Raw genomic sequence first — 27,446 nt, 5'->3', positions numbered from 1 at the left:
CATTAGTGCGTGACTTGTCGTTCAACTTCAATAAATCAACTTCTACATGTCATCACACCTGCAAATGTTCTCCTGCAGAACAGAAATGAAGTCATGAAACAATGACAGGTAAATGTACACAAATGTTAACATTTAACAGACAGTATGAAGGAAAAAGGAGTTAAGGTTTATATCATGAAGCTAATGATGAAGATGTGAGGGCGATATCATGTGATCACTGCTGTGCTGCAATACTTCAGAATGCCAGTCCTGTGTAGTCCTCCTCTCCCTCCCTCATTCCTTATAAGCAGTCGTCTCTGCTCACTCTGGTCGCCGCACAGCCTTCTACCCCGCCACAGTGCAGCTCTCTCTCCTGTCGGCTTTACTTTCTCCCCAACGAGGATGACATCCCCGATTTTGATGAAGCAGCGAGGCTCTCATTTAGGCAGGAGGCTTCTGAGGGAGACCCCACATGAACGATCCTGCTGGACGAATAGGTGCCGCGTCTAAGGGGCTTCACAAAAAGATCTGACAGCTCTAGCAGTCTCAGGGTAAGTGTTGCACTATTTTACTGAGCATCCTGTCAGAAAGGAGCTTGAGGTGGGGGCAGAATGAAGCCAGGATGCTTTCTAGACAGCCCTGCACTGCCACAGTTTTTTGTTTCCTCTAAGAGCATGCTGGGACTAATAATATGTTGACTGACACTACAGTGAAGATTAACAGAGTGCATGCAGTTACTAAAGTAGCATCAAGCCAACGCAGCAGCTGTATCTCATCTATTAGGGCTGAGCACTCCTTATGGTCACGACGCTGAAATGCTGGATGTCTGTTTGCTCATTCCTCCTTGTTGCTGTTCTCAGTGAAGCACACACTCATACAGATGGTTATCACCCCCATAAATCATCTTTGGACTCCCCAGGATTAGTAGATTTTCATATATGGATCATACAGAACCCCACCCCCCCATTAACAAACACTCTATAATTGTACATACATGACAAAGGAAGTTTGAGGTAAAGTTCATGAATGTGACTCCTGCAGGGTTTTTTGTTTTTGGACAATGTCACATTAATTGAAGAAGTTGTGAGCAGAAATTGCTGCAGTAGAAGTGCTGAGATCACAAAGTCAGGAAGAAAAAGTATAGCAAAATGAAGACTGTGGTTGGAGGAAAGTATCTCTATGGTAACAGCAGGTTTTGTCAAGGGTAGAGGAGAGGTGAAGGAAGGAAGCGAGCTGTTTCTTTCTGGTATGGATTCAGCTAGATCTGACATTTCAGCTCTGACTGGAATTATTCAGGCTCACCACAAAAACTGGAAACAGCAAAGATGAAACAATAGCACTAATTTAACTGGATATAGTGGATGCCCAGACATTATCTGCTGTATGTTGGAGTTCAAAGTTATTCAGGAGTTGTGTGCAACTGCCTCCAAATGTCAGACCAAACTGATGATTAAAGATAAAGAAGGAAACACACACCTGAGAGGATAGTTTGAAAAAAAAAAAACAGCAGGACATTTCTGCTAAAGGTAAACTGAGCTTTGATGAGAAGAGTGCTTCTGTGCTCCAAATCTGTAAGCGTGCTATTTCCCAAATGGCTTCATCACAAGCCCACATTTGTCATTGTGAGACAATAGTGGGCCGTGTTTTAAAGTGCTTTTCCAGAGCTCAACACGCGATTACAGACTGTGATGTTCACTGATCTCAGATGAATAAGTCTTTAGCTGCAGACTGCTCAAGTGCGGTCCTTGTGCCTGAAGTGACCCGTGAAGTGTTTGCCGTGCCACCTCGTTACAGCCATGTCACTGGAGAGCGCAGGAACAGTATTGCATCTCCACTGAACAATTGTGGTGTAGTTTCTAACTCGGCATTGCAACTTGGAGTTTTTAAAGTAGTTTTACAAAGATTGCTGCCCAGATTTTTTCATCACAAATATGACGGAAGTAAAACTCACCAAACTGTGAATTCATGGATGTTTTAAGGAAACTTCAGGGCTGAAGAGTTCTGTTAGACCAGAGGACTGCTGTGTGTTGCACAATCTTTCTTGCATGACTTTGCATTGAAAATTTGTTGTTGTCATGACCATCATCAGAAATGTCTCTTAGTACCATGTATGTGGATAGTACGTTCTGAGAGAAATCAAAACAACACAAAAGCATGTTTTTTGAGAGGAATTTGTGGCACTAGAGTGTGATTCAGTGCTGCCTATGGTCCATAGCGTCGCTCCATGGTCACCCAGACTGATTGTGGAGCAGCACCATGACTAGGATGTAACCTTTCTCCATTCTCCTCCTCTTCAACAACTCTGACTCACAGAGTAACACATATTACTCAACTCACAAAAAGAGTGGAAGGCTATGTGGTGTTCTGTGAATGATGTTGCTGTTGTCTGGCATTGTTAGTGGAACACGTAACTGCAGATGTTATGAAACCAAACTATTCCTCAGTCTGTTTTTGAAATGTTAAGCTTGAGGATGTTAAGTTTGCTCACCCACAGATGAAAAATATTTATGTAATGATCAGTGATGAAGTCAAGTGTTGATTTTTTTTAGGAAGCAGAATGAGCTACAAAGTGTAGTTTCTTTCAAAATACCCAGATCTGTTTCCTGTCTTATATCTACGGTGGCCCAGAAGTACAAATCCCTAACAAATCCTCAAAAGTATTATAAAGATCACAACGACAAGTAAAAAAGCAAAAACATAATAAAAAATAATCATGTTTTAGAAATCAAAGCACAACTCCAAAAAACACGTAAATATAGATACAGATTAAATGTTTCAGAAAACAAAGCAAATTTCTATTACCGGTAACCAAAATAAAATTCTTAAAAAAAAAAACACACAATAAGAAACCAGAAAAGGTAGGCATTATGGGGCATCACTGATTGAATGATGACGTTTGTCCATCATTTCAAGAAAAAGTCATTTGGCATGCAGCGAGACTGGATATTAGCATTCAATCAGTGATGTCCCATTGTACCTTCCTTTTTCTTGTGGTGTTTTATTTTCTGACATTACATTTTGATTTCAGAAAATTACTTTTGCTTCCCAAAACATTTCATTTTTAATTTAATTTTTATTTTATTTTGTTTTGATTTCTAATTTCGTCGCCTTCTTGAAATTATTGCCTAAGTAATTTTTTGACAAATATGATTTTTTTTGCCTAAATCCTCTCCTCGTGATGCTGGCCACCTCTGGTAAAATTTCTTACATCGTAAGTTAAACAGAACATGCCATTCTACTCCTTTAGTATAACTGCCTATGTCAAGAGTGTGACTTAGGCAGTTTTATTTTGTGTAACTCACGAGTCAATGTGATTTAGGCAGTTTTATAAGCATTTCATGATGGCAGCTGATTCAAGAAATAGAATATTTTTCCCATAATTTCCATAATTCAGTGCTCCTCCCATATTGGTAGGTTAAAATGTTTACTATTCTATACACTAGGCTAAAAATATTCCATAAGATTTCATCTTTTTTTTGTGTTAAAATTTCAGTTTTGGAAGTCAGCTAAAAAAAACGATACAAGTAAAATGGCTTTTAAAAGTGATACTATTTCAGTCAGACAACTCATGCAGTAAAGAAGATTTATTCCACATTTCTTTTAGTTTGGCATAAGGCTCCGTTCAGATACATGAAACAAAGATCTCCATGGAAAACTTTGGGTATTAAACTACCCCTAACAGAGCTCACAGGTGGAAGCCGGGGAGGAGGGTGGGGTGATGAATGCAGAGCTCGCGGAAATGGAAGAAGAGGAATTAGACCGCACACCTGGAATTCAAGTAGGATACTAAACAGGGGAGTTAGTTACTCCCCCGCCCCTCCCGCGGGGAGGAGTAACCAGGTAAACGCACTGCTCGAGTTGCCTGCCTGAAATACTCCCAGGGTCGTTATCAAACAATGTTTGAATAACCATAGGATTTTGATGTCTCATTTTCTCAACAGTCTATAATCCAATTAACATTTTGATACTGTATTGCAATCTACAATCTAAAAAGGATCCCAAATGACCCTCTACACTTTTGTGCTTTTTAGTCATATGTAATTTGAGTTATCATAACATGATTTGACTCGTGTAATTGTATGCTGCTCTGCTATATCTAAAGGCAACTTACAAACCATTATGGGAATCCTAAATGTAGCTTAATTAAATAGACCGCAAGACAATGTTTCTCACAGTAGTCATACATTTTTGAAGAGTCATACGGCCAGTCGTACGACACCACTTTGGTCACAAAAATTAACATAAAAATGTTGCTGACAGATCCTGGTGCAATTCCACATTTTTCTACCAACTGAAGCTTAAAAATGGAAAAAGGTTAAAGTGTGCAAGGCACTTCATTTCTCTTCTCTTGGTCTTCCTGAAAAACAAAAAAAAATGGTTGAACAATCCCACTTACTGTGAAAAACATGCACCGGCCCCATCTAAATATGGACCTAAGAGAGACAAGCAGATAAAGATTGAACCTGAATTTAAGAATTTCATTAAGACCGGGTTGAGGGACCTGCCCAGTGTTGATTCACACTATACTGCAGAAGCAGAGCTACCGTACACAGACTAGAATTCCTTTACCCAGGTACAACCATCTCATAACTACATTGTGAATACTAATAGAAGGCTGTAACTTCTGGGGTGAAGGCTGTTGGATTCCAATATTTCCCAATGTTTTCCATGAGAACTATTATAGATAGATGATAGATAGATATAAACTTTATTAATCTCCCAAAGGAGAAATTCAGGTGTCCGGTAGCAAAACACACAACCACACACAACAAACAAGAGTAAAAAGACAGTTCACAAAATAATATCAGTTCATATCAGGCAGGTTCATTAAACAGCCTGATAGCTCTTGGGACAAATGAGTTCTTACAGCACTCTGTCCTGCAGCGCAGTGAAAGGAGCCTATTAGTCCGTGAGCTCCTCTGACCAGACATCGTGTTGTGCAAGGGATGTCTGGGATTGTCCAGGATGCTCTGAGTCAAGGCCCTCATCTTCTTCTGCAGCACAGATCCCAGAGAGTCCACCCTCCTCCCGATCACACATGCACATCTCTTGATCAGTTTGTCCAATCGTGTGCAATTCCTTGTGGTCATACTGCCACCCCTGCATACAACCCCATGGAAGACAGCACTCGCCCCAACCGACTGATAAAAGAGGAGCAACATGTCAGTACATACATCAAAGTACCTCAGCTTTCTCAGGAAGAACAGCCTACTCTGCCCTTTCTTATACAGAGCATGAGCCTGCTCCGACCAGTCCAGTTTATTATTATTATTGTTATGTATTTATTTCGAGAAAAGATCAATTGGACCTTTGCGTTTCATTCAAACACGGGAATATTAGTAGGGATGTATTTGACCCATGTGTCTACAAGAAGGATGAAGCGAGGCAAGAGAAGTCTCAGGACAAGGATTCTGCCAATGAAGAGAAGTCTGTTTGAACAATGAAACTTGTGCTACTGTGTCCAAAAACCCCAGCCAGCAGTCTATATTGCAAAAAAAAACTGCGGCCCCTTACCTTTACCCTTTTCAACTTAGGTTCAAAGAAAGCTATTGCTGCATTTGAGACAAATCAGAAGGTGACATGTGTCGTGAGGTTGTAGCTCTTCTTTAATATTGTCATTTTAAAGGTGTGATCAAGGCTATCTAGAACTCAAGGAAATCCTAGTGTGAAGTGACTGTTGCTGTTAGCAGAATCCCAATGCATGTGAGGCGAATGCATACTCTGAGCTTGCAATATGGGGTACTAATAACTCAGAAATACCTTGTTGCAGGTCTTACAAATGAAGTGTGACAGCATTTGTAGTACTATTAAACAAAACATAGTTAGCAGATATTTTCACCCAAAGAGACCATGGCATTATACTTCAGATTGCAGTATAAGGCTATTCCCTTAACATGTGAAAGTGCTTAAGCACAGTGGATCCCTGAAACTTAATAGATCCTTCTTCAGGCTACAGGGAAAAAAGATTGGTATGCAACTGTGGATTACTTGCAGGCTCTTCAGTTTATCAGTGATGGCAAGGTCCATTCAGACTGTCCTTCTCAGAAGCCTCTGTATGGAAAGAACTGCCACAAAGGTACAGATGTCAAATGGGCAATTGGTATGGATAAGATTGTTGTGCTCTGACATTCAAAAAGAAAGTTCCTGAACCTCCAGTCACTGAAACCCATCACTTATTTTACAATTTCCCATACTAACAGACATTATAAAAGAACACAAAGAAGATCTGGAAAGAGAACTGAAGAAATGCACATTCCTCCTAAGCATTATGTTCAGTTAGTTTGTTAATAATGTTTTATCCTAATCAAATAATGTTGCCTAAGTCGTTCATTTAATTGTTGTTTGAATGTCAACAGGCATCTGTTGTCATAGCTTTTTTGATTAAAATTGTTACTTACTATCATACATTCAACAAACTGTTAAGTTTTTCGCGTTTCCTGAAAAATCAGAAAAAATAGGCAATTATTTTAAGAAGGTGACGATATGTGATGTTGTTTTTTTTATCATTTCTTTTGCTTTATAGTTGTCATTGTGATCTTTAATATGTTTCTGTGTTGTTAGTTTGACATCTCATCTGGAAGCTGCACCCCATGAGCATCAATCCTGCCACTGTTCTGCACAATACGCAAAACAGGGTCACGCTCAGTTTGAACACATTTTGAGATCCACGAGCAGCAGATATGATGCAAAAGTACTTAACACCTACAGAAATCCAAAAACTTGGTTACCTGTGAGGCCATTGACTAACAAAACTAGGCACCAAGGATCTGAACATCTTTCAGGTTGAAGATAAGCAGGCGCTTACCTTGGCTCATGCATCATCACTCATTACAAGCCACCTGCTCCGGCGTCGTGTCATGCTAATGAAAGTTGAGCTGCAGGCTGTGTTGTGATGTAGCCTGAGCACTTTCAGCGCAGACGGTTATGTTGCTTAACACGTTGGCTCTCGCACCCTGCAAATGACTCCTGAAAACAACTAATTGCATCAGTCACACTGTGAAAACACGAGAACAGCACAGCCATCCTATAATACTCGCATGGTTTCTCCAATTCGACATGGCTGCCCGTGCAGCGATTCTTGAACTTTCACTGACAGAGCACAGTTGAACCATTTAAAATGGCAGTGGACAACCAGCAATGCATTTTTCATGCAATTCTGCAACAGTAAAAGCACAGTTGAGCCCAAGTTGAGGATGGAGTGAGGAGGAGTGGGAGGTGAGGCTGTGCTTTTAATAGAAGTTCTTTCTGTCGCTCATTCTCATGCCTGTTACTTGATCACAAAAGCTGCCAAATATATCCAGGGGTGGTAAAAAAGGCCGTTGTGTGAGCATGAGCAGGCTATTGATAGCTTCTGCTGAGATACAAAAGGGTTATATGAATGGCCAGAGCAGTAAACTTTAAAAATTAGAGTCTGTCATCAATATCTGCTCTTTTTTTTTTACTACTGAATCTGATTTCTCTTGAGGACTGTCATTTTTTTTGTTAAAGATTTTTGATTGAATCATCTAAGATAAACCAGAAATGAGAGTTTCAAATGCAGATCGGTGAGCTATTTAAAAGATAAGTGCTTTTATGTAAGAGCTCTGAGTCAGTTGAGCGTTTTCAAGAGAGGCTGAGCAGTTTCTTTTCTCTCTATCAAACATCTCTTTCTTCCCCTTACAGATCAGACCAGATTCCCCATCTTCAACGGACAAGTCCAACCTCTTCTAAAGCACAAAGCATTCTGGAATTTCTGAACAAATGTCACAGGTATTTCCCCTCTGATGGTAGCACTTTGTCTCCTGACAAAACGAAGTCAAACTGGTTTTTTTTTCTCTTCTTTTCTTTTTGGGGTGCGCTTCAGCCAAACTGTTGATCATTTATTGATCGTTTCAAGTCTCATTTCTCTTTTTGCTGGAGCTCATGGTCTCTTCACAGCAGCAATATTATAGAGATGATCTCTTCTATGTGGCAGAAACCTTTTCACAAGAGAAGTGAAAGCTTTTACAGCTTTTATGATAATAATAACACATCAAAAGTGTGGTAGACAGGTGCTTGAACTTTGCAATCATGCACTTCACTTGCTATATGTATTGGCTCAACTTTATGAGCTTGGATTTTAACAAATGTTAAGTAAAATATAAAGTTAGTCTGGATTTGATGGACACAGATGTCATTTAGATTCAGAAAAGATTTTTTTTGTGTGAAATATAATTTGTATGTTCTCATCAATAAATGCATCTGAACTTGTTATAACTCTTTAAAGTTCCACTCCAATAATCTTTAGATGCATTGGTCATTTAATTGGGATGATGCTGTTTTTAGCCAAAAAAAGTGTTGTTTTCTAAAACATAGTTTCTGCAGAGCGGCAGGAGTTGATTTGAAATTCACCTCTAAAGTCGTGGGAGGGACTGTTTGCATGGAGTAAGCCTGCCCTACACTCCCATCATCCAGCTCCATACACTCGTTCCCGCCATCTTACAGCCCCTCACACCCCCAGTCTAACGTAACCGGTGCAAAAAATAAAAAATAAAAAATGACGAGCAGTTTTGCAGCCACCCAGCTGTACAGTTTTGAACCAGATGCCAGCTCAGAAAAGGAAGACAAAGACATACATGGATCTAATTGTCTGCAAGTGGATGAATCACAATACAGTGGAGCAGAGAGTTTGTGGCTTTTACTAAACAACCGGAATTTTTTTTGTCTGCTCCTGGTTCACAATTTAAAGAAATACACAGACATGGAATTTTGTGCTTAATTTTCTGTATGTCCTCCATCATCACAAAAATGCCACAAGAACATGTTAATACATGAAAACTACAATTTTCATTGGAGTGGGTCTTTAAAGCTGTTTGCTGCTCATCAAAAAATTGTGAATGACTTTTTTAAGTGTCTTGTGATTATTAGCAAGATTTGGGTCCAGTGTTGGCCAATTTCCCCACATTGTGGTGATGTGTTTCTTCACCAGTGTTAGCTCTGTTATAGTCAGCAGTGGTGTTGTGATTCTGTGGGGAACTGTGACGGCAGCGATGCTGTTTTTCTGCTTTTTGTTTCTGTTTGAACCCTGTGGTGTAACAGTGACCTCCAGGTACTCAAAGTGTTTAGTTATTTCAGCAGTAAAACTGCATAAACACTTTGTTTACTACCTTTCTGAAGCTGCTTTATTCTGTTTGAAATCGAGTTCAGTCAGGAGTAGGTGTAAAGTATTTTAGGTAAACAACAAGAGAGGTGCTCTCAGCTCATCACAGCTCATCACAGCTTTGCTAAATTAGATAAATAAATTAGACATTTTTTTAACCCCTTTTAAACAGTAAAATACTCATTGGGGTTCACAGGCCACACAAAAGACAGGACAAAATCAAATAACGAAATAAATATTGTTGTTCAATTGCTATATTAAAAATGGAAAATTATTATTTTTGCAGAAAACTTTCAATTTTCTGTAGACTGGACTGAGGTTTTGAAACAGAGAGTAATAAAATCGCCTAACAGCAAATTCTGCAGGCATATATATATTCAAAATGAATAAATACTGGTGCTTGAGTGTGAAGGATTCCAGAGCTCACAAAAGCACAAAGCCCCCAGTGTTGGGTCAAAGCTCTGAGACCTGTGATGAACTTCGGAGCTCCATGGTAATCAGTGTCAAGACCTCCTAAACTCAGAGATGATTCATGCATTTAAATTACATCATCATAATGCTACACTGACAGTCAAGAAGAAAAAAAACTAGGTTTTTTAAGTCCTATTAAAATTAAGGATGATAGTCTCTTTGCAAAGGGAGTAAAGTAAAACTATTGTAAAATTGCATTTTGATGTCAATGAGTGACATTGGTTTTTTACAATGACCCCCCCCCCCCCCCCCCCCCCCCCCAAATACACACACACAGTTGTACTGTTTTTAGTCAAAGGTTTTTCTGGCTTACAACAAACATAGGAAGAGTAATGATATATTATTGTGATACTCCTGGGAATAAGTTTTTGGAACTTTTGTATGTAGTTTAATCGAGCTTCACCTGAGTTTTTATTTTATTTTCCCACATTATTTTGACCTTGTCTTCGGTTAATTTGTGGATTTAAACAAGATAAATTAGAGCGAACTGTAAAATAGAAAACAAAGCTCAAAAAGGCTCCAGACTACATAGGGTTAAAAATAATTTCAGATATGGTTTTCTTTGAATTTGAGGTAAACTTTAACTTTAGATGGACATTAAAAGCTGACTGTCACACCTGATGGTGAATCCTTCCATTGGGTTGTGTAAACTAACCTCATGGTCAAATATGGATGGCTGGATGGAAGCTGTGCTGTGTTCTTGTTTTGCAGGTTGAGCAAGAGATCTCGCTGGTTCAGAGGAAGATGTCCGACCTCGAGTCAGTGCTCCAGCAGAAAGACATAGAGCTGAAGGCTTCAGAGACTCAGAGGACAATTCTGGAACAAGACCTGGCAACTTACATCACAGAATGCAGTGTGAGTTGTTGGAGTTCATGGGCCTTCTTGTTGCTATTTCACAGCCTTGAGGAGCTTGAATTATTAGCTCATCTGAATGAATTTGCGGACACAATGTTTTCAGAGTCTAAAGCGCAGTTTGGAACAGGCACGCATGGAGGTCTCACAGGAGGACGACAAAGCGCTGCAGCTCCTGCATGACATCCGGGAGCAAAGCAACAAACTTCAGGAGATCAAGGAACAGGTCAGCCACAACATGAATCACAGCGTTAAGATAAACACTGAACTCTACTTCTCTTGTTGCTCCAAAAACTAAACTAGGAGTGCAACGATTCCTTTTAACAACTATTTGATTCATATTATAATTTACGGTTGCTGATATGATATATAGTCGATACTGGTTCATTTTGAATTATCTGATTCACTGACCTACAATGGATCTGGGACATCTTTAGCCAAAACTTCAACCAGTGCGACTAACAGAGGAATACCTGGTTACTGAACAGTGCAGGTGAAGTTTTCCAGATTCCCTTTTATTTCTTGCAGGAAAATCAAAGTGTAAATCAAATATGTGTACAAACAAGAATGAATATCAAATCCATTTACATTTTAGTTTCATATAGTTCAGCTCACTGTTTTTCCCCCACATCAAAATAATACAAAGGGAACATTAATAGAACATTCTACCACACCATACGGTCACATGTTTTTACCAAATTCAAAGTGTTTCCACAAATTGGACTGGAACGATGGCTTCATCATTTTTTGCTGCCATCACATGTGTGTTGTCTGCTGTGATGTACTTGATCATATTTATGTTATTGTGAAATACATCTACCGTGTCTCAATCCAAATGGTGTTTTCCAATATCGATATGATCATTTTTTTTCCACTTTGAAACAGTCTTATTATGGAATAGGTTGATTGAATTCACAGCTTGCCTCAGACAGATTGATCTGGTTGGATTGATTCATCAATGAAGTTGATTAATTGTTACACCCCTATAAACAAGAAATTAATTACAATTTAATAAAAGAAACATCTGCAAAAGTGGATTATTTCCTAAAGGTCTCCAGAAGAAGCAGATAAAGACACTAAGGCAGAGTGAATGAGATGTGAGAGTTGATTAGACAAGCTCATAATGTCGGACCCCCCACTCTCTGCAGGGGTGCAATAATTTAATAGGTAAATGCTAAGTCGTGCAAAATACTCATAACGTAAATGATTATCATCACTTTTTTTCTGTAAATGCTGCTCTCCTGTGTTTTATTTGTCTAAGTGCAGAAAACAGGGGTCATTTCTGAGGGTCATTTGATTGTAGTCGTTCTGCTCGCTGTATGCTGAGACTATTGTTGATGCATTCTGGGTCAACTTAGAGTGAATTTGTAAAATCAGCAGCTGAGAGACTGCAGGCGCACACCCACCTTTAACACCTTTAATTACTAAAATCAAACATGACAGTGTGCCTTCTTTGAGAGAGTGTGAGCTCATCAGTGAGCGTTAAACACAAGTTTGGTAGTTTTATAGATGACGAGCATGAAAAAAAAGAAAAAGAAACGTTGTTGTCAGGGTATCAGAAAAGCGACCTGCTTTTGTAAGCCTACGCAAGTGCTGGTTACCAGCTATCTAACACATTGTGCAGTGGTTGCCATGGTGATAAGAGCCATTTACCTAGAGTGAGGAGAGAATTGTTGCAGTGGGCAGGCTGTTGTGATGAGATGCTGGGGCCTTTGCCTGCACTGTTTGAGAACCCTGTTTGACCATCATGTACCGCCTACGTAAATACATCGACCCGTGTCTCAGGTTTCCTCCAGGTTCCCTGTGCTCTTCATGACTTCTGATCACTTTAAAACTGTAGTGTGTGTGTTGAATGTCACAGATCTGTTTTTTAAAGGGAAAAACACATCAATAATGAAGAACTTTATAGCTCTCAATTCTCAATGTTGGTGAGAGATGAGGCATGAGCCGGGAATTGAACAGATACCTTCAAAAGAGGCTCCTTCTGCCCATGCCCAGAGGACGCGTTATGTAAGTCTGGCTGTTTCTCTTGTTGTTCAGACTAATTCTGGGAAACTTAAGAAGTTGAATGTATTAGGCATTAGGGCTACATAAAAAAAAAAAGATTAATGGAAATTCAAGCATTAGTCAAATCTGATAATCAATTATTCCCAAAAAAACAAGACTTGTTTTTTTTCTCAAAAAACAGTTTTTCATCATTTTTTTAAATGTTAGAATTAATTAAAATTGAAGAAATTTATTTATCAAACTTAACTGCAGAGACTTGACTCCTGAAGTAAAGAGTATTTCAGACAAATTATGGCTATTTGTACTTTTAAAACCCCAAATTACTGTTCAATCAGTGAACCTACCTGTTGTCTTTCATTTGTATTTTCAAAGTATGACTTCAGACATTCCCAAAGTTCCCAAAATTATTTTCTGAATTTGACATGTTATAGTTAGGAAAAGTAGTCTTTGCTTTAGCAGATTTGTTTTATCGTTTTTGGAGAAGCATGCTGATCAACAGCTCTCACGAAAATGCAAAAACATTTTAAACTCAGATTAAAAACTTGATTTAAAAATTTCCAGTTCAGTTTTTCTTCTTCAAGTTTCTAATAATAATCTTATTATTGCAGCATGAATCTCTTTGACTGTTGTTGGTCTCAAAGCAATATCATCATTTCTGGGTCAAGCCAGCACAGAGGCATTATTACAGGCTTTTACATACACAGAAATACACATTTCAGAAAACATTACTTACATTTGTCTGTCTTGAATAATGTCAGTGCATAGTCTCCAACATTCTTCAGTCTGGATCTTCATCGCCTTCTCAGTAAATATTTTAATTTCTTTTGCATGAGTTCATTTTCAAGTGCTGCCTTCATTTTGTGAACCACATCGGACTCCTTGGTATCAAATCTGGGGGAATCCCCAGACGGAGAATTGAAAAAAAACACAGTTTTGAATTGATGCTTGTTTGTGGTTTGATGTTAAAAGGCAAACTGTAACCCTATCTGAAATCTTATAACTAGATCCTGAGGCTTTATGTTGGTGTTTATCAGCATTGGGGCCTCAGAGCAAGAAGATAACATTCTAATCCTGACTGATGCTCCTCTATGTGGTGTTTGCATGTTCGCTCAGTGAGTGTGGATGTTTTCTCTTTCATGAAATACTTTTCATAGGTTAATCAGAGATTCTAAGTTGCCCCGTAAAGCAGTGACGGTACTGTTGTTTGTGTGTGTGGACCTGGGATGGAGAGGTGACCTGGTCTTTGATGAGAAACTATTTTTGATGATGACATCTGGGATGGGCTGCAGCAACCCCCAGGACTCGATTAGCACAGAGAGACACTGCAGACTGTAAATAATTATGGCTGCATTCTTTATATTCTGTAATCCCTCATTTTTTTATATCTTCCAGTCCATGTGTGTGAACATTATCATATTCTGTGTTAATTTTCCTTGTGCATTTTGTGCCTTAATGCTTTTTCTGTAATAAGCATGAAGCGTTTTATTTTTCCAGTGAAACTGTTTCACTGTTTTTTAACCTCCCATCTGGTGTTGTGGGGAATTAAAGTTTTAGCTAAACAACAACAAACAACTAAAATTAATCTTTTTTCATTCCAATGAAAATGGTGTTTTTCACGTTCTTGTGGCATTGTTCTGATGATGGAGGACGTATAGAAAGAAAATTAAGATCAAAATGGTCTTTCTGAGTATTTATTTGTACAAATTGTTGGGAATCAGGAGCAGACAAAAGACAATTCTGTTTGAAAAAGATTATATTTGTGACAAAAAATATGCTTACAAGTTCCCTGCTCTCAGCAATGGGGACAGGTAGGGGGGCAGACTTGTTATGAAGCAATGATCCCGCCCACAACTCAGAGGTGAATTTCTAATAAACTCCTGCCACTCTGCAGAAACTATGTCCTAGAAAACGACACGTTTTTGAAAATTTTGGGTAAAAAGGTTAAAATCATAATTACAAGACCACTGGGAACACTTAAAAAAATAGATCAAAAGATGATCAGAGTGGGACTTTAAGATCTGCTTTACTGCTGAAGGAATGGACCATAACTGAACAAAGATGTGTACTCAAATTTACTACAGAGACCAGTTATTAAAAAAAGCCTAAAAGAGAGAATTTATAGCATCTATAACATTTATCGCTTTTTTTAGGGTTACCGAAAGAGCTGTTTCGTAACCAAACTTCCTAAAAGTTGAATCAACCACATTTGTTGGCTCAGTTTTGAGAAGTATAGAGAGAAATTTAGTTAGCAGAGCCATCACGTCTGCTTCCTCCCCAATGTTTTTGTCAAACTGTCTTCTTATATGTTTACCTCAGTTAAATTATTCACAGAGGGGGAGCAGTGCTCACCTGGTGGAAGAAATAAAATGTGTTTAAGTGTCTAGAGGGAAAAAGACAGATAGAAAACATAAATTTGCTGTCAACTCTGTTTCAAAGTGTATTGAATTGACATTTTTAGACGAAATGTGAACAAAAAAGAAAGAATTACAACTGAAAAAGATTTGCTGGTCATGCCTATTACACTGCAGCTCGTTCCCTTTGGTGCCTCTCAGCAGGATCGCTAAATCCAGGATCTCATCTTACAAAGCAACTGTCTCCCACGCGCTGTCATTTGACTGCAGTGTTTATCATGTCCGTGCAGAAGCCATGCAGTGTTGGATCAACAAAAGATATGGATTGAGGATAGGCTCATGTTCAGAGGCAATTAAGTGATCTGTGCTGAGACTTGTCAAAGCTGTAAACGTGTTCAAAGTCACAACTGCATTAAAGACAAATGAGAAAGAAGCAGAGAAACCCCAAAAGCCTCTAATGGAGATGTTTTAACAGAGTCAAGATGGCATATCGAGATACCTTATTGATGTAATTGTAAGGATCTGTGTCTGCATGCAGTCATTTTAATATGCAGATGGTAAATATTTCTGTTTTGTATTTAGAGTGCAAATTCAGGAGTCAAACTTAATTTCTCTGTGTTTTATCTGCCCACCATTCTGCAAAGGTGTTCAATATTTGCACCAAATGATTATTCTGACAACTTGACAGCAGAATTCCTAATGACATACTGCTGCTTTTGCTGCCCTGAAAGCCCCACAGCCTGCAGAAATGCAGCAGTCAAACATCATTTACATATTAAACAATAATTCAAACACCAAAATCCAGACGCTCCGAAATGCATTAACTGTCTTTGTAAAATCTGTAAAGTGCTGCATGCTTCTGTCTTTATGTTTTTAGGTGTTAAATCTGAAACACTTTAAAACCCAAATAATCCTGAAAAAGTTCTAACGGGGTTTTCAGCCAAAATGCTGACAGCGTTTACTTTCCACCACACCTGTACAGGTAACCCCACAATTTCCCCAAGCATTCAGATTCATATTCTCAACAACATCTGAAAAATCAGATTCACTTTTCTGAAAAGACGTCCTGTCTGAACAATCAGATGATCTAGAATGCAGTCGTACGTCCGTTTCCTCCTAAAATGGAACAGGTTTTTAAAAAGATACACCTAATCTTCAAAGTCAGACTCATCATTGTCCCTAGTATCTCCAACTCTTAAGTCATTGAGGAACTCTGGTGAACCAACCCTTGAACATCCTTTACCTTTGCTGCCTTTACACCAAGTTGCCCAGTGCAGAGTGGCTCCTCTGGGTATGTAATAACCGTTACCATGGGCTTTAGAAGGCAGAATCTGGTTGTGACCTGAGAAGACATATTTTCAGAAACCTTTATATCATTTTTGAAGTCTGCACTGAATCTGAACTCCTTGTATTTGCTAACTGCGTATTTTTCACCATGTGCTGCCATCTATGGAAAAAGGTAAACCCATGCAAGAGAGACCCAAGTCCAGGAGTTTGGCCCCTCTTGCACACAATGCATTTTAAATGCCATGCATAGTCAGTACATTACAACGGACTTGGGACGTTTTTGTACATAATCAGATAGCTTTTCCCTTGAAGACCATAAAACATATTATATCTCTATTTTGAAAAATTGTGGACGTTGGCCCCTTTTGAATTCACCGATTCAATTGTGCAAAGGGTCGAGCAGAACACTAAGCTAAACATGATAAGCCTAACACAAAAGCCAACACACAAAACATGGCTGAAACGCCACCAACAGAAACAAACTAATTCAATGAGACATTTCCATGCAGCCAAACTCCACAGCTCAGCGATCCTGCAGTAATGGAACAAACCACCAAACTCTTCACACACAGCGTCCTCATTTCTATAATCTACTTACCCTAAGATCTTAAAGCTTTAACATTTAACTTCAGTCATTTAATTATAAAACTATAAGATGTTCAAGTTGCCTTGATTGTGAAAGAAATATTTAATGTAAATATTTTACTATTTAATTAGAAAAATCTTTGCTTTAATATATTATGCTAGTAGTATACATGGCGGAGATTGGAAGGACGGGTATCACAAATAAGTTTTCTCTGTTTTATTTTCCCAAATCATCGCATTATTGTGGGATTAAATCCCCTGTAAACTGTGGTGTTGGATATATACATCACCATTGTTCTATTTTATTTTGTTCTTCCTGAATACACAAGATGCTACTTTTTAGTAGCAAACTGACAATCAGGCCAGGTTGCATGGTTGTGCAGTGGTTGGCACTCGTGGTTCAAATCCTTACTTTCTGTGTGGTGTTTGTGTTAACACTCTTCTTGCATTTGTGGTTTCTTCCAACAGTCAAAAAACATGCTTCAAAGGTTCATCGATGACTCTAACTTGCTACTTGGTGTGAATGCGGGTGTGTGGCCCTGTGATGGGCTGATGACCTGTTCTGGGTGTGACCCTTTGGTCAACAGTTGGGCAAAGCCAGTTGGCAGCTGAAAAAGATTCAGTGAGTTCTGAAGATGGATGGACAAGTGGGCCAAAGCCCTTGAACTGATTTTACTGATTAATCTGCACAGTGGCACGGCGGTTAGTGCTCTTGCCTCACAGCAAGAAGGCCCCCCCCGGCTGGGGGACCTGAACCAGAACATCAATGGGGGGACTTTTCTGTGTGGAGTTTGCATGTTCTCCCCATGCTTGAGTGGGTTTTCTCCTTTTTAAATGATGCAGATATTATTATTATTATGATAATTTTTGACAAGAACCTTTTTTTGAGATTAAAGTTGAACAAGACTGAGTTTAATAATTTAATGAAATCCTTACATTTCTACGAAAATGCCTGCACTGGCCTAAGATACACTTCAGTTAGCATACAGTAGAATATCGCTGCTGGGCTAAAAACAAGAAAGTGCAGTATTTCAGTTACTGTGATGGTTTGTTTTACAACATTGTCTTTTTTTTTCACATTTAGTAATTTGTGTTAGAGTTTTGATCCTCTTAACCAGTCGTTTAAATGTTATCTTCTCTTTTTGTAGGAATATCACGCTCAGATCGAGGAGATGCGAGTCTCCATCAGACAGCTGGAGGAGGACCTGTCTGCTGCTCGTCGCCGTAGCGACCTGTATGAGGCTGAACTGAAGGAGTCTCGACAGGCCAATGAGGAACTGAAGAGGAAGGCTACAGACTATCAGCACAGGATGCAGAAGGTTTTTTTTAATTCAGTGCTTGAACACGAAACTCCCATTAATATTTGATTTTATGGTTCTACACACTTGCAAAGAACTAGCATTAAGATTTGTATGAATTATTTTGTTTTTTTAAAATTAATTTTAATTCATGCATTAACTCATTTGTGGAGAGAATTTTAATGATGTATAATGATTGTAATTTTTAAATCTTGAAAGGTTAAAGATCAAGGCAAAGCAGAAGTTGAGGAGATGATTGCCAAACTAGATAAGGTGTGTTGTGAAGTTGAAATAAATATTACAAATTAATCGTTTTGGTAAAGAGGAAAACTTCTTGAATGTGTTAGGTACCTCAACAAATCACTCTGTTAGTAACTATTCTTTGGTTTTTAGGCCAACGTAGAGCAACAATCAAAAATCCAGGAGCTTCAAGAGAAGCTCACCAAGGTATTTGTATTTATTTATTAATAAATAAATTAGGATTGTGTCTCAAAATGCAAACCGCACTTGCAGCAGGTTTAGTTTGAGTATGCAGACTGGATTACTGATTCCTGTTAGATTAGTTCATTTAAATTGTTAACATAAAGAGTAAAAAACCTTTACCTTTAATATAATGAACTTGTTTTGCAGAATATACTGAGGCTCTTGTGATTGTATGGAGATACACACATTAAAAAAAAAGTGCAAAGGCTTGTTTTCAGCAGGTGTTAAAACTGAGTAAAAGTTATGCATATTTTTGGAAAAGGATTAGATTTGATTGCAGCAGACCAGATTTCAGAACTTCTTCATTGATGGGTTGTCTTCGGTAGGCATTAAAGGCGAATTCTGAGGCAACAGACCTTCTTCAAGCAATGAAAGTGTCCAAAGAGCGCCTGGAGCGGGATCTGGAGAGGCTACAGAACAAAGAAGACTCCAGCGACAGTCTCCGTCGCAGACTCCGTGAAACTGAGGTACCCACACATCCACGCATTTCTTGTCTCATCCTCTGTTTTCTGTCTCACTCTGTGTGTCATGACATGCTATGTGAGGGCAGCTCAGCTGGTTTCTGTCCAAGAGAACAGAATCTAGTGAAGGAGGAAAACGGCACTGCATCACTTTTGACCATTTTAAGTGTTGCATGAAAAATCTGGCTTGTGTTTAAAGCACGAAGAGCGCATATGTTCTCTTGAAGACGTGTTTGCACTTTCTTAGGAACATTTGTTCTGTCACAGCATGACAGCTCGGCAGATACTCGGTGCAGTCATGCAAATCTTGTATTTTCTGGTCAACAAATGCATCTTTTGTCAGCTTTTTGTTGCTTTGGGTGGTAAAATGATGGAGGGCCTGTCCTTAGGATGACCACAAAAGTGTGTTTGCACATAAATATTCCTCCTTTTACAACATTCCGCAGCAGGTTTGAAGTAGAACTAAGTGGAAATCTTACAGTTGTGGATTTTGAGATTTACCTGAAATAGCAAAATAGTTTGACCAAACGTTGTTTTACCATGGCTCATGCATTGTTTCTGCTTGTTATATTCAGGATGGAAGGAAGACTCTTGAAAACCAAGTGAAGCGGCTGGAGATCGTTGAGCGCCGGGAGACTAAACTTAAAGATGAGCTCCAGAGCAAAGCCCAGCAGATTCAGCAGATGTCAGATAAGATTCTGGTAACCTACCTTTTCTTCTCATAAGCAGAGCTAAAATAACCAGAGGAGGTGTGAAGTAAACATAGCTCTTTGTGATGTTGGCAGAGGAAGTGCAGGATTTCATTATGACTCTCTAAACAGCTTGAATTTGGCATTTTTTTTCTACTTAAATATTACAATTCTTTTTATATCTAAGCTCAAAAACATAATTGTGATATTACTTTCTTACTTTCCTGATTTATTTTTTTAAACAAGTCATAAAATAATCATCCAGGTCTCTGGGCTTGAGTTTCCCATGATGAGTTGCCAAAAACAACACACATTTAAAGGCCCATTCTGATTAAACCTATGTTTTTGGTGTTTTTAACATGTCCTTATGCCATTTCTCTTATGATGGAAGTCACATATAGACAAAATAAGCTCAAAATGGCATTTATGAGTATTTCTTTATTGCAATTGTGGTGAATCAGGAGCAGATGAAGCAATACTGTTTAAAAAAGCTTGTAGGTGTGACGTATGGGCCACAAGCTCCCTGCTCTGCTCCATTCTGATGTATTCACTTACAGAGGACTAGATCCATGACTGTCTTTGTTTTCCTTGTCTAAGCTGGCATCTGGTTTAAAACTGTAAAGCTGGATAGCTCCAATATTTGTGTGGCACCCGTAATGTTAGTTTGGAGGTGTGCGGGACTGTTTGCTAACAGGAGAGACACTGGTTATTGTGCTGCAGCTCTTCACTTGTTAAGGTGGACGCATCACAACAAATAGAATGAAAACACAAACTCTATGTCAAACCCCAATGAGAAAAAATGTCTGTTACAGCTAATAAAATAAGTAAGTTTCTGAACAACTTTAAAGTTCACTTTAAGATAAAGCTTTTGATTGCAGCACTTCTGATTGTAAAACAAGGTTTGATTATAGCTTTATTCTTTCTGCCGTGTGTTTGCCATAACACGAGTCTGCAAAGTGAAGCACATGTTGCCTACTGGCTTTGAAGAGGAACAAATAGAGGATAATTTTAAAAGATATTTAGCTAGAATGTATTGAATTCTACTTAATTATATTTACTAAGTAAATCAGGAAAATAGTGTACAAATTTTAAAAATCTCTTATTTATTTCCTGAAATTCATTCAGTTTAATTTTGGCATTCATTTTTGACATAATTATGTCTTTTGGGAAAATCAGAAAAATATCTCAGACTTGAAGTAAACCTTGTGCTTCAATTCACAGCATCCTACTACCCAAATCAACAAAAATAAAAACAAAAAAAGAAACAAAGGTTATTGTCTTCTTGATTTTTATTGCACTTCCCATGACTTTCAAATCTCATGGTTCTCTTACATTTTTTATGTGGTATTTTGTCATCTTATCTTTGCTTTTGTCCTGTAAAGACAATGTTCTTGCAATGTATTATTTTTTTACGTTCAGAGAGAAACTTAATTGATGCCTATAAGTCAACATTGATCAATAAATCAGAAGCTGAAAGCCAAAAAGCTGAAGGTTTAGGATGCTGTGAGATTCTGAATACATGATGACCTTCAGCTAAAAACATTCTCACATAACAAATCTCAATTTTGTACAGTGTATTAGGCAATCTTTATGCACATGTCCTCTCTTTTTTTAAACTCTTGGTGAGTTTAGGAGCAAGGAGTGCTTTTGGGGTAAAAACATTATTATGGGGTGGCTGTAGTGCAGTGTTAGAGCAGTTGACCTTTGATCAGAAGGTTGCAGGTTCAGTTCCTGCCTTGCTCACCCTTGTGTCGAAGTCTCCTTGGGCAAGACACTGAACCCTACATTGCTCCAGGTGGTTTTAGGTTGGTGTTGGTGTTTTGCAGCATCAGTGTGTGTGAATGAGACTGTGACTGTAAAGCGCCTTGGGCCTTCTGTGAAGGTAGTAAAGCGCTACCTTCCAGCCAAACATTTACCATGGATGGCTGTTTTTTTGCCCTTGTTGGGATAACTGATGATCCTCCTGTGCCTGTTTTGAAGGAACTTGAGGAGAATCTCCGTGAAACCCAGGCCACTGCACAGCGGTTGGAGACTCATCTGAAACAGAAGGAAAAGCTCTATGAGGACAAGATAAAGGTTCTCTTTCCAAGTACATAATATGTGTTTTTTGAAGCAAAAGCTACTTCATAAGATTCGAAAACCATATTTTAAATACTGCATATCTGTGTATGCAAGTAACGTGTTTGTGGTCTTTGCCCGGATGCTCCACAGTGTGTGATCTTCACAGCATTGTCTGTACCCTAAGCAATATCCTGGTTACAGTTTTGTGGACTGGCTGGCATTGAACAGGTGCTGGAGGCTCAGATGAAGGCGGACATGGCAGATAAGGAGATGCTAGAGTCCAGTCAGAGCAAATATGAGGAGGAGGTGCGGGAGAAGTGCAGCATCATCAGTGAACAGAAGGCGGTAAGAAGTGACCAGCTTGGAAGCGACACTCTTTCAGTCTTATTTTTGCATCAGTCATTCTGACACAGATTTCACCTAATCTTATTATGTAGCACAAACAGAGCCCTGTGTCTTTTTTACTTTTTTCCAAATATAAAGTCTACATAAAGTCTAGAAAAGCATGAGATTAAAACACAGGTGTTGTTGTGTACTATTGCTTAAAACTTTGTCCAGACCATAAATGCCATGGACTCAAAGATGAACAGTCTGGAGCAGAGAATAGCCGAGCTGTCTGAGGCCAACAAGCTAGCAGCCAACAGCAGCATCTACACTCAGAAAAACATGTGAGTTCTAACATTTAAAGATTGTCTTTCAACCAGCTACTGTAAAAATACTACATCTTTTTTTTACTTGGATAAAAGTATGGCTTTTCATGTTAATCTCAGAGTGATAAACACACCTCTCGGTTGTTTTAGAAGCTGCACCTTGTATAAAAAAAATACTTGAACAACGTTACTTTTCTGTTTATCTTGGAATAGCTCATTATCTGCTCATGCCGATGTGTGTTTTGTCAGGAAAGCCCAGGAGGAGATGATCTCAGAGCTCAGGCAGCAGAAGTTCTACCTGGAGTCTCAAGCAGGGAAGCTGGAGGCCCAGAATGCTAAACTGGAGGAGCATCTGGAGAAAATGAGCCAGCAGGAGCAAAGCCATAAGAGCCGTGTGCTGGAGCTGGAAACTAGGCTCCGTGAGGTGAGACTGAGGAAAAGCTGACTTCAGCAGATTTATGAACCGATCAAAATGAAAACAACCTTGATATTAATTTCTTTATTTAATTGGTTCCATCACAGTTCTTGCATCTTACTGTTGTAAAGGATGTGACACGAGGGTGTTCATTAGTGGATTTATTAGTTTCTTATAAAACATGTATAGTTAATCCCCTGGAAAAGACGACCTAATATTATGAAGCAGAAGCACAGTGCAAAAACTGAATATTAAAAAAGTAAAAACACCATTGTTTAAAAAAAGTTTTATTTTCTGTGTTGCAAGAATATCTTATTTAGAAGGTTTTTCAATAGCAACATAATTTTATTTTGCATCTTAGTATGTCTTGCCTCTGGTGGTAGGCGGGCGCCTGTGTTTGGCAGCGGAGCGGCAACTAGTGTGTGAACGTGTGTGTGACTGGGTGAATGGGTCTGTGACTGTAAAGCGCTTTGTCCTTGTAGGTAGAAAAGCGCTATACAAGTATACGCCATTTACCATTTAGCGTCTAAGAGACGAGAATTTTTTTCTTAAAAGAGAATTCTTGGGAAGGCCATTTTTTTTACCACATTGGTAGATGGTTTTTGCTTATTTAAAGAAAGTCTGCTAAGGGGTAAGGATTTTTGACTTATTTCTAAGGGGGTTGTTTTTGCAGTGGCAAAAGTGAATTTCAGAAAAAATAAATACAGATAACACTGCATTTTAAAACAGGCCACAGAGATCTGGTGGGTTGGTGGATTCTTTGGTTTATTGAGATGGGTGGTCGTGTGTGATGCCATGGAAAGCCTTTCCACTCCATACCACATGCTGGCAGGCCTCTGGCTGATCCTTTCACTTCCACCTCTGCAGATTGGGCTGGAGCACGAGGAGCAAAAGCTGGAGATTAAGCGTCAGGTGACGGAGGTGACCTTGTCTTTGCAAGAACGCGAATCTCAGATAAGCAACCTGCAAGCGGCCCGCCACGCCCTGGAGAGTCAGCTCCAGCATGCCAAGACGGAGCTGGAGGAGACCACAGCGGAAGCAGAGGAGGAGATCACTGTGCTCAGAGTGAGACACCAAGAGAGAAAAACACAGAGGAGCCCGGGATGCTGTCTAATTTTGACGATGGTATCTGTGTCTCTCTTGTCATGTCTCCCAGGCACACAGAGATGAGATACAACGCAAATATGACGCCTTGAGAGACAGCTGTGCAGTAAGCTGCTTCCTTCCCTCCTGTTTTTTTCTTTTTTGGCACTTTTACTCTTTCCAGGAATAAACTGTTCTCCTGGCAGTTTACACCAGCTGAATCATTGTGAACCATCAAGCATGACTACTAGTAGCCACATTTCGATGAATTTCTATCACACTAGGAACCCATTTCAAATCATTTCACTCCTCACTTTGTCTGTTTTATCGCAGTTCTCCTCCATCTTTACTTTCTTATTTAAGCTGCATAGAGCCAGACCATATGGAGGGCCCAATGGTCCAATATTACACCTCAGAGGCAGTAAAGGCTTTTTTTTTTACATGGCAGCAAACAACAAACAATGAATTATGCTCTGATGGATTCCCCTATCCACTGATTGTTCATCCTGATGTCAGACACACAGCTAAATCAATCAGAGCAGTTTTATTTAAGTTTTTTTTTGGCATAAATTCACGTGTAACGGCATCACCGCCCTACTTTTAAAATCCTCCCACTTGTAAACTGTTCAGAGATCGGTTTGCATAGATTCAGCTGGCCAGTGTTCAGGATGAAAAAGCCAAGATTTGCAACAAGCAAAATATAAAACACTAGTAAAGATTTTTTCAAGTTTGTGAGATTCTTTGTTTTGACAGCTTAGTGAACAAAACTTAACTTTTTCTTTTTTTTAAATTACTTTTTGAACCTTAAAACAGAGCTTCTGAAAATGTAAATTGTGATAATAAAGTTGCAGTTTTCTAGAATAGCACCACATAGAATTGCAGATTTGTTAGATTGGAAAACTACAGCTCCACTGCATTCCAAAGATGCTTAGTTTTTGACAATTATGTCATGTCAGGTCATGTTCATGCAGCATTGTGCTGCTGGACGCATCCCTCAGAAGATGAGTACACTGTGTTAATGTGTGGATTGACATGGTGAAAAGCAGCACTGAGGTTGGCCATGGCTTCTGAGCATAGGCACCAAAAGAACAGAAAGGATCTTTTTCCAATCTTTTTATCTGACTAAATCTGAATCAGAGCAGAAATTGAGATTTTTTTTAACATCTTGTATTGTCCTATACTGTGACTTGTAGCCTTGGTTTCTTCGTCTTCATTGACAGAAGAGACCTGACGTGGGCTTCTGTCAGAGATGAAGACTCAGACTTGAGACTTTTGTCAGATTTAAGGTTTACAGCCTGTGAGTTTAGACTCGATTTTAGACTTTTCAAAATCACTGTCAGTTCAAACAAAGGAACGAAAACTCCCTTTATGTTTCTACAGTTGTTTCATTTGTAAGACCACAGGTACACCAAGTCTCTATTCTCGTGTCTCTACAAGATACGATAACATATTGTCCCAATGTAATACCATGTTCAATGTTTTAAGTTTTAAATATTAGTTTTAGTTGAAATTTGACTTGGACTTTCAGTCAAAGACTTCATCCCTTGATGCCTATTGACGCGTTAACCAATTCAGCTACATATTAACCTTAATTTTGCACCTAATTTAAAGCAAAAACAAATGTATTTTTTCATAGCTTGAAATAAATTTAGTTGACAACTAGTTAAGAAATTATTTGAATTTGAAAAAAGGACATATGTAAATCTCTGGCTAATGTTGCTGCAAACCATCTTCTCCATGTGTGTTAAAAGGACATGAAGTCACACAGAGGTGTCTAACTTCCCTTTAAAAGCCATTCATCTGCATTTTATGACTACATTCTTATATTCTGGTATTGGTTGAGTACTCCTGATTCACACAATCTGCAGGATGTAGGGCTGGAAGAAGCAAATCCCACATACCTCTCTTAAAGTTGATGCAAACTTGGAAGTCTTGCATTCCCTCAAAGGGTCCACTTCCAATGAAAAGTCTATTTAAAGGCTTAGAAATGCATGTTTTGGATTTCCATGTTCAAAAGTCTCACCTTCATGTGTAGCTGTGCAAGTTTTTTAAGACAGATTTCAAAACGCATGTACAAAAGGCACGTCCACTGAACGTGTTGCAAGTTAAACCAGGTCAAACTGTGAACAGTCGAGGACTTTGTTTTGGTAGAAACGTATGGATGCTGACTGTTTTAATTGACAGAAGTGCCAATCATTTGAAAATTGATCACGGAGGAGAAACTGATAATTGCAGATTGTGTCCAGCTGGAATTATGTTACACCAAGTCTTTCATATATCAGAATAAAGAAAAAGCGAAAGCGAAAGAAAAAGTCTTGAGCAAGATTCACGAGATTTGCAGCGCTTCAACATTTCACACCAACTGTAGATGGCAAACATTCGCTAGTAAATAGTAGAAAATGAGAAACACAAAGAAGCCCATGCTTGCTTGTCCAGTATGAACACGGTGTCCTAAACACACGTTCAGGAACCTGTGTTTTACATGTTCTTGAAAGCGCATCAGGTGCCTGTTTTGTCCGTAGCTTTAGGATCAGCACATTTATTTGTCTGGGGTGGGACACATGCCCACCAGTGCCTGCTCCACTCTTGTGGAGGTGCTTTAGACCCAATTTGTTTTTGTGAATTGTGGCCACAGATGCATGTGTCGATTATCTGGGCGCTCCCGGGTATCGATGGATGAGGAGGTGAACGGGTCATCTTTGTAAAATGGTTTTCTTTCATTGGACCTTCACTGTTTAAGTAAGAAGTGAAAGCCTCCAACCTTTTTTTTTAATTTCCTGCTGATTTTGAGCGCTGCAAGTTTCCTCACCATGTATTTAGGGGTGACTAATATACCCACAATATTTAACACAGAGAAGTAAATAAAGAACAAAAAACAAAGGATATTTGCATTAAAGTGCTCAAATTACATTTTGCTTCAAGCCAGTTGGTCTTTCACTCTGGACTCAAACTAAGCAAAGCTGTGTCTGTTTTTTTTTCCAGTAAATGTTAATTTTGATTAAGGAGACTTCCACCCACAGTTTCCATAAATAGAAATGAGCTATTTGCATTCAAGAGTGTTTCAGAAGAACACAAAGCTCTTAATGTGAGTTATCTCAGGATTTCTGGACGCTCTACTGTTCAGACTAACAAAACAGTAAAGTGGAAAAAATACCTATGACTACTGCAGCCATTCCACCTTTGCACCCTTTAAGTATTTAGCCGTGCGGTTGATACCGTCACCCTACTGCCTCAGGAGAGCAGATGCTCCGAGCCAATGCCAAGCTGACAGCTAATTTATGTTCTTAAAAGCTTTTCCTTTTCCCCCGCTGCAGCCTTGAGCTCAGTGTTGCTGCACGCTCCCATTACAGCCGAGAATTAGAGGCTTTACATGTGCAGCCTCATCAGGCTCTAACCACCATTTCCCCACAGTGTGTCCGGCATTCACAGCTAACCAAGGCAGCCAACTGTTGCTGAATAAACCATTAGCCTGCTCTGTCTAGAAACTACTGCCTGTGGTAAATGAGACAACAAAAAAAACATTTACCTCATTGCGTCACTAACTGATTAAGCAGAAGTTTATCTCTTATGGGTTTCCGATTGAATTTATGTTCGCCTGGGTTTTTTAGACATTTTTCACAAAGTTGTGACCTTGTCTTTGCTTTTATTTTGGATGT

General features: G+C 39.0%; 1 protein-coding gene across 5 annotated transcripts in view; it reads left to right on the top strand.

Moving 5' to 3' along the window:
* The first annotated feature begins 268 nt into the window (after window positions 1-268).
* LOC101170523 (citron Rho-interacting kinase) overlaps window positions 269-27,446 on the top strand; it is a 49,754-nt gene continuing 22,576 nt past the window's right edge. For 4 of the 5 annotated variants that reach the window (XM_020706224.2, XM_020706221.2, XM_020706222.2 and 1 more), the window contains exons 1-15: window positions 271-530; window positions 7,642-7,728; window positions 10,280-10,423; window positions 10,527-10,646; window positions 17,799-17,969; window positions 18,168-18,221; window positions 18,342-18,395; window positions 18,758-18,898; window positions 19,468-19,593; window positions 21,562-21,657; window positions 21,871-21,987; window positions 22,201-22,310; window positions 22,542-22,716; window positions 23,575-23,772; window positions 23,864-23,917. In XM_020706224.2, coding sequence (XP_020561883.1) covers window positions 7,720-7,728; window positions 10,280-10,423; window positions 10,527-10,646; window positions 17,799-17,969; window positions 18,168-18,221; window positions 18,342-18,395; window positions 18,758-18,898; window positions 19,468-19,593; window positions 21,562-21,657; window positions 21,871-21,987; window positions 22,201-22,310; window positions 22,542-22,716; window positions 23,575-23,772; window positions 23,864-23,917 — 1,569 coding nt within the window. In that variant the 5' untranslated portion in view covers window positions 271-530; window positions 7,642-7,719. Of the gene's footprint in view, window positions 531-7,641; window positions 7,729-10,279; window positions 10,424-10,526; window positions 10,647-17,798; window positions 17,970-18,167; window positions 18,222-18,341; window positions 18,396-18,757; window positions 18,899-19,467; window positions 19,594-21,561; window positions 21,658-21,870; window positions 21,988-22,200; window positions 22,311-22,541; window positions 22,717-23,574; window positions 23,773-23,863; window positions 23,918-27,446 lie in introns of all 5 variants that reach the window. The other variant, XM_020706225.2, reaches the window with a different exon arrangement.

This window comes from Oryzias latipes, chromosome 9, assembly GCF_002234675.1.
Source record: "Oryzias latipes chromosome 9, ASM223467v1".
Classification (NCBI taxonomy): domain Eukaryota; kingdom Metazoa; phylum Chordata; class Actinopteri; order Beloniformes; family Adrianichthyidae; genus Oryzias; species Oryzias latipes.
The sequence above is the reverse complement of the archived record's forward strand: the minus strand, read 5'-3'. Positions and strand labels throughout refer to the sequence as shown.